Source organism: Lepidothrix coronata, unplaced genomic scaffold (genome assembly GCF_001604755.1).
Source record: "Lepidothrix coronata isolate B3197 unplaced genomic scaffold, Lepidothrix_coronata-1.0 Scaffold40, whole genome shotgun sequence".
Taxonomy (NCBI): domain Eukaryota; kingdom Metazoa; phylum Chordata; class Aves; order Passeriformes; family Pipridae; genus Lepidothrix; species Lepidothrix coronata.
The window spans coordinates 5,632,293-5,647,457 of NW_016690220.1; the positions used below are offsets into that span (position 1 = coordinate 5,632,293).

The 15,165-nt window shown below is 39.5% G+C and overlaps 1 protein-coding gene across 2 annotated transcripts; it reads left to right on the top strand.

The window, feature by feature from the left end:
- Nucleotides 1–54: 54 nt before the first annotated feature.
- Nucleotides 55–12,900, top strand: BAG1 (BCL2 associated athanogene 1). Of its 2 annotated transcripts, XM_017813203.1 has the most exons (7): nt 55–138; nt 3,908–4,036; nt 4,189–4,271; nt 4,995–5,108; nt 5,611–5,718; nt 9,920–9,982; nt 12,212–12,900. In XM_017813203.1, exons 1-7 carry the CDS (start codon nt 96–98, stop codon nt 12,299–12,301), a joined length of 630 nt encoding a protein of 209 aa, XP_017668692.1. In that variant the 5' UTR covers nt 55–95; the 3' UTR covers nt 12,302–12,900. The 2 variants fall into 2 exon arrangements, with proteins under 2 accessions (XP_017668692.1, XP_017668693.1); XM_017813204.1 differs by lacking the exon at nt 4,995–5,108 and having other exon boundaries at nt 59–138.
- Nucleotides 12,901–15,165: the final 2,265 nt, after the last annotated feature.

The following is a 15,165-nucleotide window of genomic DNA, read 5'->3' on the forward strand; positions in this document are numbered from 1 at the left end:
CGGGAAGGCGGCATTCCCGTTTTCCTGGTGCGGAAGTGACGTGCTACGGGCGCGCCCCGGGAGGTGCCGCAGACGCTTCCCTGTGCCGGGGTGAGATGGCGGCGCCCGGAGCGCCGGTGACCGTCACCGTCACTTACAGTAAGAGCCCCGGGACAGGGCAGCGGCCGGGGGGCTCGGCTGCGGCGGCGGGGGCTCCGGCCGGCTGTTTCGGTGTGCAGGGCGGGCCGCGGCTGCCCCGGCGAAGCGGGGAGCGGCCGGGGCCGGCTCGGCCCCGCTCGGCCCGCTCTCCATCCCCGCTGCTGCCATAAGGTTTCGCTCCTTGCTGGCCAGCACTTCCAAGTGTCTCTCTCCGGCTGGATCGCAGGCGTAGATCTGTTGTGAGGGGGGATAGTGGGAGCAGGGGACAGGGCGGCCTTTGCCAGGGAGCGCAGAGCTGGGGTCAGTGGGGGGCAACGGGGATGATCGAGGAGCTGGAGCATCTCTCTTACGGGGAAAAGCTGAGGGAGCTGGGCCTGTTCGGCCCCGAGAAGAGACAACTGAGAGGGAACCTTGTCAACGTGTATGAACGTGTAAAGGCGGGATGCCAACAGGATGAATCCGGGCTCTTCTCGGTGCTGCCAGGCAATAGGACAAGAGGCAATGGGCAGAAAGTGATGGACAGGAAGTTCCACCTGCATACGAGGAAAAACTTCTTTACTGTGAGCATGACCGAGGACTGGAACAGATTGCCCAGAGAGGCTGTGCAGTGGTCTTTTCTGAAGATACTCAGAAGTCATCTGGACACAATCCTGTCCCATCTGCTCTACGATGGCCCTGCTGGAGCAGGGAGGTTGGACCAGCTGACCCACTGTGGTCCCTTCCAGCCTGACCCATTCTGTGATTCTATTGTTCGGTAGTAATCTTCATTTAGATGCAATATATTGCTGAAGTCAGCACTGCATGTTAAAGGCAGGTGCTACCTGATAGGTTTTCTTCTTCTTTGTTGCAAAATACTTGGATGTTTGCAGCTAGTGGGCTGCAAGACTGCAACAGAGAGTGTGGTTTCTTCAGTATGACAGATGGGTGCTGACCTGGTGGAATGGATCACTCAAAGGCCGGCTTACACAGTTGAGGTTTTTTTCCCTCAAAAAAAGAAATAGGAGGAGGGAGAAGAAGGTGGAAGGGAAGATGGTCTTATATCTGCAAAAAAATATAAAAAGTTAGTGTGAAGAGGTGAGAATAGCCCTGTCTCCACAGTATGGAAATACCATGGTTAAATTTTGGTGAAGTGAGACAGTAGGAGGACTGAGGAGGATAGTAAGGTATTAAATCAGCAAGGTATTCTGCTCATTTTTGTTAGCAAAACTTGTTAAATTTTTTACTAGATTTTTTAAAATTATTGAATAATAAATTCAGCCTGTGTTCCTTTTGCACCGTGTTGGTGATGTTCTTTCCATCTTTAGAGTTTATTTCTGCTTGCTCATTCACGTTTTCAAATTGTTACATTATTTTGTTAAAATGTTTTCTTTATCACCTGGTAGTTTTATTTAAGAGTCTTTGGTGAGGAACTTTGTGGAATATTATGTTTGAATTGTCATTATTTATGTGCTCGTTGATGCCTTCAGAAAGCTCCATTTGGTCTGAGGGGTTTTCATTTGCAAAGATGTCAATAACTTAATGATATTGACATATTTATAATTCCAACATCTTGCTCTTTGCCAACAGTCATCTTATGTGAGAATGTTTTCATCTTTCCTATTTTTTCTTACCTGATAATTACTTTGTCATTAATAAATAGCAAATAGAAGCCATTGTTCACCTTGGGCTTCAGCTGGCTGATTTACACCTGCTGCTGTCAGATGCTGGTTTAACACTTTGCACAAATGTTTTTAGTAAAGTTTTGCATGCATGAGTGAAAGTGGGGAAAGATGCAAATTAGGGTTGAGAAACAGAACAGCAGTAGACCCACATGCATCACTTCACAATCTGCAAGTATGGAGGGTTGACCCTGGCTGGATGCCAGGTGCCCACCAAAGCCACTCTGTCACTCCCCTCCTCAGCCGGGCAGGGGAGAGAAAATAGAAGGAAAGGCTGGTGGGCTGAGATAAAGGCAGGGGGATATCACTTACCAGGTACTGTCACGGACAAAACAGACCCGACTTGGGGAAACGTAGTTTATTAACATTCAAATCAGAGTACAATAATGAGAACTGAAAGAGAAAAACTCACCTTCCTCCACCCCTCCCTTCTTCTTGGGCTTCGCTTTTGTCCCAAATTCTTTAACTCCTACCCCCTGAGCAGTGCAGGGGAAGGGAGGCTGTGGTCAGTTCATCACACTCTGTCTCTGCTGCTCCTTCTTCCTCACACTCTTCCCTTGCTCCAGCGTATGGGTCTCTCCCATTGATTGCAGTCCTTCAGGAACAGGCTGCTCCAGTGGGGGTTCCCCACAGGGTCACAAGCCTTGCCAGCAAATCAGCTCCAGCGTAGGCTCCTCTCTTCAGAGGGCCACAGGTCCTGCCAGTAGCCAGCTCCAGTGCAGGCTTCCCAAAGCAGCCATAGCCTTCTTAGGGCATTCACCTGCTCTGGTGTGTGTCTCCTCCACAGGCTGCAGGTGGATCTCTGCTCCACTGAGGACCTCTGTTGTGAATTTACGGTAATTTTTTTTTTACGGTCTGCCCAAAGTGGTACTTATAATTTCTAATTAAACTGGTTCTCTAGTTAGACAGGCTTCATCTGTTCTTTTCCTCAGTTAATGCTTGTTTTTGTTTTTTTTCTCAACTGCTCATAGGCAGAGCCCTTATGCTAAGCAGTTGTATATCAAAACAACTGAAATATATTGAGATTGTGCTTTGTGGGATTTTTTTTTCCACAACAAATTGGGAAGTTCTGTTTATGGAAAATGCTTCAGTGAGGGGGGCATAATGTAATTTTAAGCTTAAAAATGTCTTAGAATTAACAAGTATTGTTAGAGCTTTAAAGTTTTTGAGGCCACAGTGTCACTTTTCATGTGACTGTGGGAGGCTGGAGTATTTTAATATCAATATTAATATTAATCTTCTTTATCAAAGATACATGCACTTAAAATTAGTGGCATGAGAATAGTTTTATTTCTGGTATTTGCTCAGGACTTTTCTCTTCCTGCAGAATAAAAAATGCCTGTTTTGATTTCCCATGCAGCCAGTGATGGTTGATTCCTGTGGGTGCTTTCAGATTGACAGATATTAAATGCATGGGAACAGAGGGTTATAGAAAGGGTCTGTTGCAAAGCAGAGATTAATAGGCATACTCCTTTTTTCCTAAGAACTTCCTCCTTACTGCATGCAAGTAATCTTAGGGAGTCTGAGTAGGATGCTCCATAAGTGGATTGTGACAGATAAGCTGGGACTTCTCAAAGTGGTTAAGGCTACTTATCAGTAGTATTATGGGGAGAAGTAGTTTTTGGACTGTGAGAATTCTGTCTAATTGGTGTGGAGGCAACACAGGGTAGACATAGATTGCTTGTTTCTCACGTATGAGGAGTGGGGAGCAAAGGAACTGATAAATTGTCTCAGATACCAAGACTCATGCTATTAAAAGTTCCTACAAGTGGGAAATGGGATATATCAGGAAGGTGTGGGCTTTCGTGCTTCAGCTTGTGGAATGTCCGGACACTATCTGTACTCTTAAAAAAGAGAGAGGGAGTAATATTTAGCAGGAGCATTATGCCAGTAAAATACACCCAATCAAACTCTTCAGATTATTACAGTGTAAACCAAAACTTTCAACTCAGGTCAGTCACTCCAAGAGGAAAGATTGAAAATTATGATTGTACATGAGAATCAGTGGTTTGAGAACTTTTTGCATTAATAGAAATAAATATTAGAAATGGATTTTCTGTAATGTTTCCTAGGTATTTCTAGGTTTTACTGTTACTCTGTTTTTCTGTTAGGCAATGAAAAGCACAGTATTCAGGTTGCTTCTCAACAAGAAGACGGTGAACCTACACTACAAGACATGGCTGTACTTATTGAACAAGTCACTGGAGTTCCAGTTCCCTTTCAGAAACTGATATACAAAGGTAACTTATAAATCTGCAACATTTCTTATAGATGATAAGATTTCATCTTTGTCGCTTTCAAGTGTCAATGTTTTGAATATCTTCGAAAAGACATTCTTATGCCACTAACCGTACTTTAGCTGGTTTTTTTTCTCTCTTCGTTTTTCATTTAGGAAAGTCTCTGAAAGAACTGGAACAACCATTATCAGCACTTGGCGTTAAAAATGGTTGCAAAGTCATGTTGATTGGGAAAAGGGTAAGTGTTGCCTTTGGACCTTTTTTTTCCCCTTAAATTATTGTAATTTTTGTCAGTAAGTCAGATGCTGAACACACAAACAGGTTACAGCATTGACCTAATTTTGTATACCTATCCACAAAATTGAATTCAATCTCATGTTACCCTGCAAATAACTGCAGTTTGTACATTTCTGAAATTACATTATTGACTGGCTTCTGCTTTACATTATTGACAAGACTTTGCATAATCTATTGTCAGTGCTCATGAACCTTCTGTGCACCGATGACCTTATCTGCTCAACTTTTTTTTTTTCTGGTTTAAAAAAAAAAACTCCCCCAACTGTAGCTACTGAGTCTGCTGGGTTATTTCTGGTGAAAGGACTTGTGGCTGGCTTTGCCAAGTAGAGGACAAGGTAATAATCTTGTGATGTAAATGCTACCTCTACTTTAAAAATGCTAAGTTAACAATAAGAAAAAAAAAGGTTGCACTTTTCCTTTTTCCCTTCAATTTAATTTCATTTAGTGTGTTTATATACCTTACTCTTCTAATATTTGTAATTAAGCTTTGGAAGAAGCTTATTCATGAGAATTTACATATTCTCAAATATGAAAAGAATAGCCACAGTGTAGTATGTAAACCAACAGAAGCCTTTATGTCTGTATCACCACTGCTGCTGCTTTTTAGCTGCATCGTGTATCCACTTGTTCCATAGTTGTGAATGTTGTACTTTTGAATACACAGAATAGTCCAGAAGAAGAGGCTGAATTAAAGAAGTTAAAAGATTTGGAGAAGTCAGTGGAGCAAATAGCTAATAAGTTAGAGGAAGTTAATAAAGAGTTCACAAGTATCCAGAAGGTATGCCAGTTTTGTATCACTTTATATCTTTGCAAAACAATTTTGTAGGTATATGTATTAAAAAAACCCAACCAAAACAGTTTAAAGGTTTTGAGTAGTCAGTAATAGGCTGTCCCTCCTAACTGTCCAAGGGTCCTGTATAATTCTTAGTGAACTTCAAATGCCATTTATGAGTTTGCAAAATAGAGACATGGCACTCTTTGGAAAAAGGTAAATTTTGTTTCATGTGGGATAAATTATATTCTTTATATCTGGAAAAACATTAAAGAATTCACTTAAAGTCCAAAGGAGAATATCTGTTACTTGTTTATCTTTTAAGTAAACCTAGCAGATCTTATATTTACCATGTCAAGGATTGATAGAATACAGATTGAGATTGGAGTCCCTACCATGCTTGAAACTACACAAATAGTAAATGGTGTTTTCTGCTGTTGTGGATTGGCAGATCTTCTAAGATGAGTATTCTGTAGGGTATGGGATAATTTTGGTTTTCCTTCCTCAGGGATTTTTAGCAAAGGAGCTCCAAGCAGAAGCACTAAAACAGCTGGACAAGAGGATAAAAGGAACTGCAGAGCAGTTCATGAAAACCCTGGAACAGATTGATGCCATTGTAAGTAACTAACCACAGAAGAGGGTAAAATCCCAACAGAAGTTTGCTGTTAAGAATATCTTATAATTTATTTGATATTTAAACATACTAGAAATTTTAGTTTGGCTTTGAAAATTAGTTAGTTCCTTTGCTCATTTTTTTCTTTAATATCCAGTTCTTGGCCCTATATGCCTCCAAAAGACTATTTGGCAGCCTCTGTTTCTAACTGGTGACATTAATGCCTGTGTATGCATTTCCATTCTACAGAAGAGCTTCATTTGGGGCAGCAGCCTGTTAAGACTACATGAAATGGGTATCCTCTGCTCAAGCTTTGCCCTTTTAGTTTATCTTCGCAAACTTTGTGGTAGCAGTAAAGGTCTGGGGGAAAAACCCAATGAGATACACTTCATATTCTATATCATACAGGAAAAAGGAGGTCCTGCAGACTGAAGAATTTTCTAGTCAGTCACATGTGGACTGACTGTACTTTTATCTGAGATGCCTGCATATTGAGGACTGGATTATTTCTTTGGAATGTACTGGGGTTATATCCAAGTGCTTTACAGTCATTAATGAATCATAACCTTAACATTTCCAGAGTATAATATATATCTTCCTGTATCGTGTAGTAGCTGAGAGCTGGATGAGAATAAGGTACTTGTACAGAGGTAAAAGAAGATTGTCACAACCAGGGTGTTTCTTGTGAAAGTGGAGCAGCCACTAAGTATAATTATTAGTGTCCTTCAAAATTTGTAACAGATGTTTGTTACTTTGTTGTATAAGAGCCTATGACATTGATAAACCTCATTTTTTTTAAGAAATATGTGAGAGTTTTCATTGTCACTGATTGAAGTTGCATACTTATTTGTTTTAATATACAAAGCTGGCTGTGGGGTTTGTCATGAAAACTGGACTTCTGTGAAATCTTGCAGATGTAGGTGGGTGGAATCTTAAAATGCAGGTGTTCAGTGTGCTGGTATTACACCAGATCAGATGAACAGGCCACCAGCCAACTGAGGTAGTATTTGACTGTACTGCAGTTGTGCAAGATACGGAGGCAGCAATAGGGAATGGTAATGAGGTATATATAGGAACAATAAATGGGTTCCACTGAAGTAAAAAGTGGTAAACAGAAATGCAAAGCAGTACAGTGTAAAGCTTCCAGAAAGGGTTTTGTCTGTATCTTAGAACTGGTAGCCAATTAAAAGCAAAAGTTCAGACAAATCTGTTAAATGCTATTGAACATGTAGAGGTGCTATTGATTCAATCAACAGCATGTTAAAAAATTAAAAGGAGAAAATTATGACTGACTGAGAAGAATGGATGATGCATTGTAAAAGCGGAACACTCTAGCAAGCTCACACTGTAAATGTTCTAGTTTTTTTCTTTGGCAGAATCATTCTGAAAGCTCATTAAAGTGTTTTTTGGCTTTCATGTGTTATTTGGATCACTCAAAACTGAGTAACTTGATACAAAATGAGATTTGGATGGTTACAGAGGTGAGGAATCCTGCATATTGTTTCTTACTGATAGCAGGCAAGCTCGTTAATTAAAGGCACTGAGTTTGGAACTAATACTCAGTTTTGCTAGGCTGTGTGTGTTCAACAACTATAAATTTAAAAGAAGGGATTTGGGAAGTGGAGAAGTAAGTTTGTAGTCCTACAGTATTGGAGTGTGAGAGAAAAAAATACAATGTCGTCACTGCCAGAGGTGTGAAAGAAAAGTCTTGAAGGGATGCTTTTGAGTAGGGTAGCTGTAACTTAAACATTTTAACATGTTTAAATAGCTACTGCTTCCACCACAGGAAAGGTGGAGGGATGTTAGGCACATCTTACAAATTTTTAATGCTGTGACACAGTCAGACAGTGCCATAAGCCACAGCTCTTTGAAGTTTTCTTCAGGAGGAATACAGTTGAGTCGTGTTCAACAGTTGAAGATTTGTGTGTGTGCATTACCAGAAATGCTATTTATTTCATCAGTTAAAACATTTGGTCCAGGAATAAAAGTCAAAATACACTAATTATTACAAATGTCGGTGAGTAGAACACAGAAAATGCTTGACTTGATCATCTGGCACAGGTTTTTAAATAACTGAAAGGCGTTTTCAAGAAAATAAAGTTTTTCTGAGATCAGTAGGAAAATTGGAATTCATAGTCATGGCAGTATGTACTTGTTAAGCCTGCTCCAATTTACAGGAACTCTGTCATCAGTATTGCTATCTGAGCGTTTACTTTGCTCCCATTATGTTTTTTTTATTAAATGGCAGATTTGTAATCTAGAAAGACAGTATTGCAGAGAACAGGTTGTTCTAACAATTGAAAAAAAAAGCTGTCTCTTTTTAAATACCAGTCACTGATTTTGTTTACATAAATTCATGACAAATCTGTCAAATTGCATGTATCAGGAGTGAGGACATTGATAGTGTTGCTGACTCATAATTATGCTCTGGTGGCCCATCCTCCTTTCTTGAGGATTTTTTTGGGTTATAGTTCTTTAGAACTTAAATTACTGTGCTGTTTTGATGAAACTTAACTTCTCCTTGTCCCTGCTATACTTGTCATCTGGTAAATCTATACCACATTAACATTTAAAGGATTAAAAGAAAGAAGTATTCTGAAAAACCATCATTGTCCTGTAGCAAACATTTGCCAGACTTCTGGGAAGTTTTGCCACATACAATAAGATGAGAACTTACTACTAAACTTTTGAATTTATCTGGATCAATAAGCATTTTATAAGCTTTCCTTAGTATAATCCTTCAATCCCTTAGCATGGATCATAAACATAAAATTAAAGCTTCAGAGGACAAGTTTTCTAAAGCTCAAGGAGCATCACCACATGAAAGAGAAGATTTTCTCAAACCCTTCGATTAATCTGTCATTGCCCCAGGTGAACCAAGACTCTTGTGCCCAACCAATGTGTCTGCAGTGTCCTGTTATGGGGACCCTTCACTGAGCGGGGTGGATTGGAGGGCAGTTCAGCTAACCTGTTCAGGGTTACATGCAGACAGAAAGCCCCCTCCTGGGTCTCCACACCTTTAATTAGTCTGTCAGCACCCCAGGAAAGAATCAGGGACACACACCAACAGCATGAGAGACCCCCTCACAGGTCTCCACAGTTGAATATGTTACCTGCTGCTGTCCAGCCTCCCTGCAATGCCATCTCATGACTCCAGTCGTGGATTCATCCTACCAAGTTTCAGTAGTGAAAACTTTGTTGTAGCTTTCTACTCCAGACACCCTGCTGTTAGGAACCAAGAGGGAAACCAGTGAAATGCCTCAAAGGCTTTAAGAAGTATTCCTCCAGGAAGGTGATACAGCTGACAGCCCAGCTGAAGTGCCTCAGGACAAGGCATGTGGCATGGCCAACAAACAGGAGGATTAGAAACCATTTTTCTGAACAATAAAAGAGCACCTTTTTTTTTGTTTTTGATTGTTACAAAAGTTCATGTCTCTAAACCGTGCAGAGGGGCTCACATTTTTGCTGAAATGAAACTACTATAAAGAAACTTCTGTTCTTGATCTGGAGTTAGATTAGAAAATAAAAGGTGTACTAATGAGAAACTCCAAGAATTCTATGTATTTTCAACAGTGAGAGCACAATGTTTCTAAACATGTTTACATAAACATGTAAACATAATGATAATTATCTGTACGGGTATTTTAACTGTTAAAAAAAATCATAAACCTGAGCACCATTCCCCAGCAACACTCCACTTTCACATAGCTCGAAAAGGACAAAGCATGTAACATTTGCCAGGAAGAAATACATGAATATATTGGGTGGTAGGAGTACAGAAAATTATGCAATTTTAGTTAAACTAAAAGCTGACAGCGTGTAACACCTCACATCTGTTGCCTTCCATGAGTACATTGCAGAGATGATCAGATACACAGCTTTAACAGACTGGCAATGTCTGCATTACTGATGATACATTCTAATGATGGCAAGTGATTGAGTTAATGTATTATGTAGTTTATTGCTGTATGTTACCTAAAGACAAGCAGTAAATTTGCTAGCTCTGTTTTTTTGCAGTCAGCATGCCTCATCCCTGACTTTTTTATTACTTTTTCTTATAAATTCTTTCTCGTGTAATCATCCTCGCTAAGCAGGCATGACATTCAGGATGCCTGTTCAGAGGATTCTTTGATAATTTCAGTTTTTGCTAATATGTTAATTTCACCATTAAGCTTCATCAACTTGTTTGTTTATTTTACTGCAGAATCTGCCAGAGAATTTCAGTGATTGCAAACTCAAAAAGAAGGGGTTAGTGAAGAGGGTTCAGGTGAGTTTTCTTGGTTTGTTTTTGATGGCGGTTTATTTCCTTTTTTTTTTTCCCCATTAATGCTGGGCACTTGTACACAAGAGTTTGTGAAAATGAGCTGTTTAGATTTTCTCAGTGTTTGTTCTGGCATTGATATTTCTTATGACCTCCCTTTGAGAGGTATTTAATACTTTATAAAACAGCATACAACAATACAGGTTTTCATTGTTCATGCTGGTTTCAGATAATGCTTGCCATTTACATTAGTGGTTGGCCTTTTTGCTGTGTGATAATGTTAAATAATTCTTATAAAGTATAACTAGTAAGGAAAACAGGATTGAGCGTTCCTTCTTTTTGGCATCTTGGTGGATTGGAGTAATGACTGAGGTCTGGGCACAAGGATGCAGTCAGCTGTAACTCCTGCTGACCTACTCCTGACCTTGCCAGAGATGTTCTTTGGAAAATTTAGCTTCTATTGCAATGTACCAACTTTGTATGGAGAGTAGGTCTTTAAAATAAAATCTGTACAGAAGAGCAGCTGGGGGCGAGGGGTTAAGTTGCTTTGCTTTTTTATGATGCTTATAAATTCCTAGGCATTGTTTGCTTAGAGACCTTGAACTGAAGGTTTGTTAATAAATACTGGAATTCAGCCCCCTCCAGTCAAATTTACATAAATGAATGCTAATGCTACTTGTATTACTGGTTTTGTTTGTATTGTGCTAGCTTTATTCCCAGGTTAGACTCCTAAAAATTAATTGTGTAAGTACCTGGCATTCATATATGGAGTTGAAAGATTCTGTCTTTTACTGTAACCTTATTAAGTACTTCACATTGGTGTTTCACAAGTTTTTTAAAACAGCCATCTATTTTAGAGGAGGGCCTACGAAGAAGCACTTTGTAGTAGAAATGGTTTTAGTTAAAGCTTTAGGGACAAAGCATTTGTACTCAGTTACTGAGATAAGTTCAGACAATGCAAATTGGAATGAAGGTGGTTGCTGGAGTAGCTGTTTTATATGGGGCTCTGAACATGCTCTTGATTCCTTATGCCTAACCACAGCAGCATGGACTGATGGCTATAAACTTTGTGGCAAGCTAGACCTCCACTCCTGGGTGAAGTTACAGCAGAAATAAGTGGGGCTTTGAATAAGAATTGCTGTTAAAGTATAAAAGAGACTCCGTTGAGCAGAGATCAGAATTACTGATGTGCTTTTATAGGCACAGTGTTCTACAACTGTAGGTCATGAACCCTTTGAGGACTGCAGAAGAATCTTAAGGGGTTGCAGACCAGAGCCATCAACAACAGTTTGTTTTTCCAGAGCAAGAACAAGAAAACAGTGGCAAGTTATGCTTGTTACTCCTAAGTATTCATGAAAGCAAGGGGGAGCTATTAACTGCCTTCTATTGCTGGCATATATCTTCTAGGATGCGGAGATAAGTATAAAACACTTGCAGCCAGCAGCAGCAGTTGTTATCACCTTGATTTTTTATCCCTCAAGTCCTTAATGACGTAAGTTGATGATGGCTCAAGGGATTGGATTGATTGAAAACAGTGCGATGGTTGAGAAACACTCACCTAGCACAACAGTTTGCTGCTCTAGAGGGAAAGAGGTTTCTTAGGTGTCATTTTAATGTAAATCATGTGAAATATCTGGTTTGACTGTTAGAGTCTGGTGCAGACATAGCAAAACCAAGTGCAAGACTTGAATAGCTAGTGGAAGAATCTTCTCAGAAACTGCAGTGTACTTGCTTACCTTAGGATTGGCCTAAAATCGTTTATTGGCTTAAATGCTACTTACTGATAAAGAGGAAGGTTCAATGGTGCCCTGTAGTCCGGAGAAATAGAAGAGCTCTTGGTTTAATGAAAGCTCATTTTAGATTTGACTGAGTAGGTTTGTCATTCCCACCCCTTGGCCTCTGAAGTATGTGTTTTGGAAAGGAGCTTAAAAGTCATGTTCCAAACTGAATGAAGCACTAACTTGTCTGAACCTTTATGTTTCTCATTATCGTTTATGAAAGTACTTCAGCGGCAGGACTGGTGATGATGGGCAGCCATGCTGTTGCCTTATCAAATGTCATGTTTCTTTTGGGTTCTGGGTAAATGCAGTTGTGAATAAGCTATTATCAAAACAGCTGGAAGGTGGTTATTGAGTTGGCATCTTCGGATTCAGGATAGGAACTTTCTGTTCTTAAGAGGCACCTTCCACTGCTAAATTGCATAACCAGTGACATTTGTTTGTTTCTTATTCTTAGGTATTTCTTGCCCAGTGTGATACCATTGAAGGAAATATTGGTCAAGAAATGGACAAGCTACAGTCAAAGAATTTGGCATTGGCAGAATGAGGCATCGCCTTACATAATTAGGAAACATAATTGCTCTATGAGCAAGAAGAAAAGTTTGCTCTTTGTTTTGGAGCACATATCCAGCTTCCGTTTTTTTTTTTTCTTTTTTAAACCCAGTCTGTTAGACTGGTACCAGTCAATCATTTCTTGCTGGTTTGCCGCTTGGTTAGAAATATTATTTTGAAAAGAAAATCCTTCCTGAAGAATGGCAGAACTAATCTTTGTGATGAATTATGTATCTTATGGATGAATGTTTAGTTAACTAAGTTATGAAGTTTTTGATGATGGGCAATTTTGTCTGATGTATCTTTGAATTTATTTACAGCTCAAATCAAAGAAGGTGTATAATTGTACAAGTGCCATAAGTTGCAGTTGTAGGACTTCAGCTTGATTGAAAAAGGCAAACTGAGACAACATCTGGGAAAGCTGAACATTCTAGTAGACAGTTCAGAGCAATAAAAAACCCTCCGCATTTGTATCTACTTAATGTTTGTATGCATTTATAAATATAAGAAAGCTTGACTATAAGGGAGTTGTACCTATTTTAGCCTTAAATTGTCATAATAAATGGAATGTACTGTAACATGTATGGTACTTAATTTTGAGTGGTGCTTTAAGTTGTTACTGAGCTCCTTGATACAGATGTATGTTTTTTACATAGATTTCTGAGGTACTGTGGTTTTTATAGATTATTTGTATTTTTATTATTTGTGTTCTGTCTTAAAATATGTTGGGAAATGAAATGAGATTACTCGTGCTGCTCAAATACCAAGGGTTCAGTTCAAGCAAGGTATAATTAAGGAGCTATTTTGAAAGGGTTTTTTATACTTTTTTCTGATTTTACTGAATTCATGATGCTATATTTAATGGAAAAATGCAGTGATTATTTCTAGTATGTTAAGGCAGTCAGTGAATTTTTATAACACATTGCAAAGTGACACAGCTTTATTTTAGCAATGCCATTTGTCTGAGGGTTATGACTGATTCTCACAGTCAGATATGTGCCGTGCTTAACCTTCTCTGTGAGGTGAAAAATAAGGTTTTTGCCAGAGATAGGAACTTTGAGCGGGTGCAGCCAACTTTGCAGTTGTTGGTCAGAGGCTGTAGCCTACGGTCAGAGCCTCTGACCATACTGTAGATGTTCACCTGTAGCTAACACAACTGAAATAGGAGTTGCTTTTTCACTGTTGCTTCTGGTTGGTAGGTCAGTCATACACAAATCTGCTGGTGAAGTAGTGACTGGTAAGGAGCCTCTTTCTGTGGGAAAAATAAAGCTCTTTCATCCCAAATGAGTCAGACTGAGAATGTTTAGAAATGGCCCTTAGGTAGTGAGCCCTTATCCATATGTTTTAATGTTAGCTGTCCTTTCAAGATAAAAATAGGAAATGTATGTAAAAAGATCTTAACTTCTAATAAGTTATAAAACTTAAACAATGCCTAAAGTGTTATTATTAAAGTATTGTCTTTGATGTTTGTAATTGGAGGAGCATTTTCTTTTTAGTGAAAAATGCCATTGGACAAGTGAAGTGATAGTCCTGCATTAGAAAGGGTCACTATTCTAAAAATGCTGGTTGACCATACCAAGATTTGTGTTGCTATGTTGTTAACCAGTTATTTCAAGCTTGTATTTTTTCCTTATGAAATTCTCTTATCAGTATCTGTGGAGGATTTCATGGTCTAAACTCCTAGGAACCTTATCTATGTTAGGAAATGGTATCGTAGGACTGTGGAGGTTTTATCCTAGGCTACTAGTCTGGTCATGCTGCATTTTTCCCAGCACTTTAGGGTTAAGAGGAAGAAGCGTTGGTTGTAGCCATTTTTGTGAAGCCTTGCCTAGCCTGTTGCTGCTTCTGGACCAGATTCAGCTGACTCTTAAACCACCAGCAACTTGCCTAATTCAGGGAATGCAGAATCATCCACTTTCCTGTGATGGAAAGGATCCTCACCCTCCCAACTATAGGTCCTCTAATGCATTGAGCTTTCACAGGTGCATGTATAATAAGCAAAATAATCCTCTTGTGCCCACAAAGAGAACTGGGAGCTGTGGTCATGGCTAGAACTATGTCCATTTCTGCTGTTCCTTTGTATTTCTCTCTCAGGCGAGAACACTTAAGGCTGCAGGCAGACATCATCTTCCCAGCACTTCTTCCCAGAAGCTGTTGCTTCTCGAGGTGTGCTTATGTGAGTACATCCTCAGCCTGTCTCAAAGCAAGGTGAATTAATTTTAGGATGTTCTGTAGCAGATCTCTTGATGATCTGGTACTTTTAGGCAAAGAGAGTGATGGTGAACCTCTCCCACCAGCACATCTGTATTCCGCAGAGAGTGAGTGTCCTGGGCTGAACTTACCTTACAGTGATAACTCCTGGTGTCTGATTTCTAGGACAAAAGAATGTGTATGAAGACCAACTTCTGCAGTATAAATTTTTTTGTCTTCCAAATACAAAAATGAGTTGTTTTGGAAAACAGATGGTTGTACTTAGAGTTATCTAAGACATTCTAGAGTGGATTGACTTTTATACTTAGTTTTCGAAGAGGAGTCCTACACTTTTTTGTCATAATAGCCTTAAATTTCGGTAAAAGCAAGCATCTATGCTTTTGAAAAGTGCAGCAGACTACAATTGTGGGAGAAAGGGGAAGGAAGAGATTTTAAATATTCTTTAGAATTTGTAAATATAGATCTCAAGCAAGCTTAAGCTATATTCTCAATGATTCTGTAGTCCAGGTGTACTGTGATACCTGTTTTGCTACTGAATCATTTCCTCACCCCAGCCACCTGCCCTGATCATGTCAAAACAGAAGTTACTCCCTTTTGCCTTAGTTGCACTTATCCCATTGTCTTCCTCCAGTTGCTGTGTTGCTCTGG

Bases quoted from the DNA above. Each gene is read 5' to 3' on its own strand.
- BAG1 (XM_017813203.1), top strand. From the start codon at position 96: ATGGCGGCGCCCGGAGCGCCGGTGACCGTCACCGTCACTTACA. The intron at 139-3,907 runs GTAAGAGCCCCG...TTTTTCTGTTAG, and splicing joins GACCGTCACCGTCACTTACA to GCAATGAAAAGCACAGTATT. The intron at 9,983-12,211 runs GTGAGTTTTCTT...TCTTATTCTTAG, and splicing joins GGTTAGTGAAGAGGGTTCAG to GTATTTCTTGCCCAGTGTGA.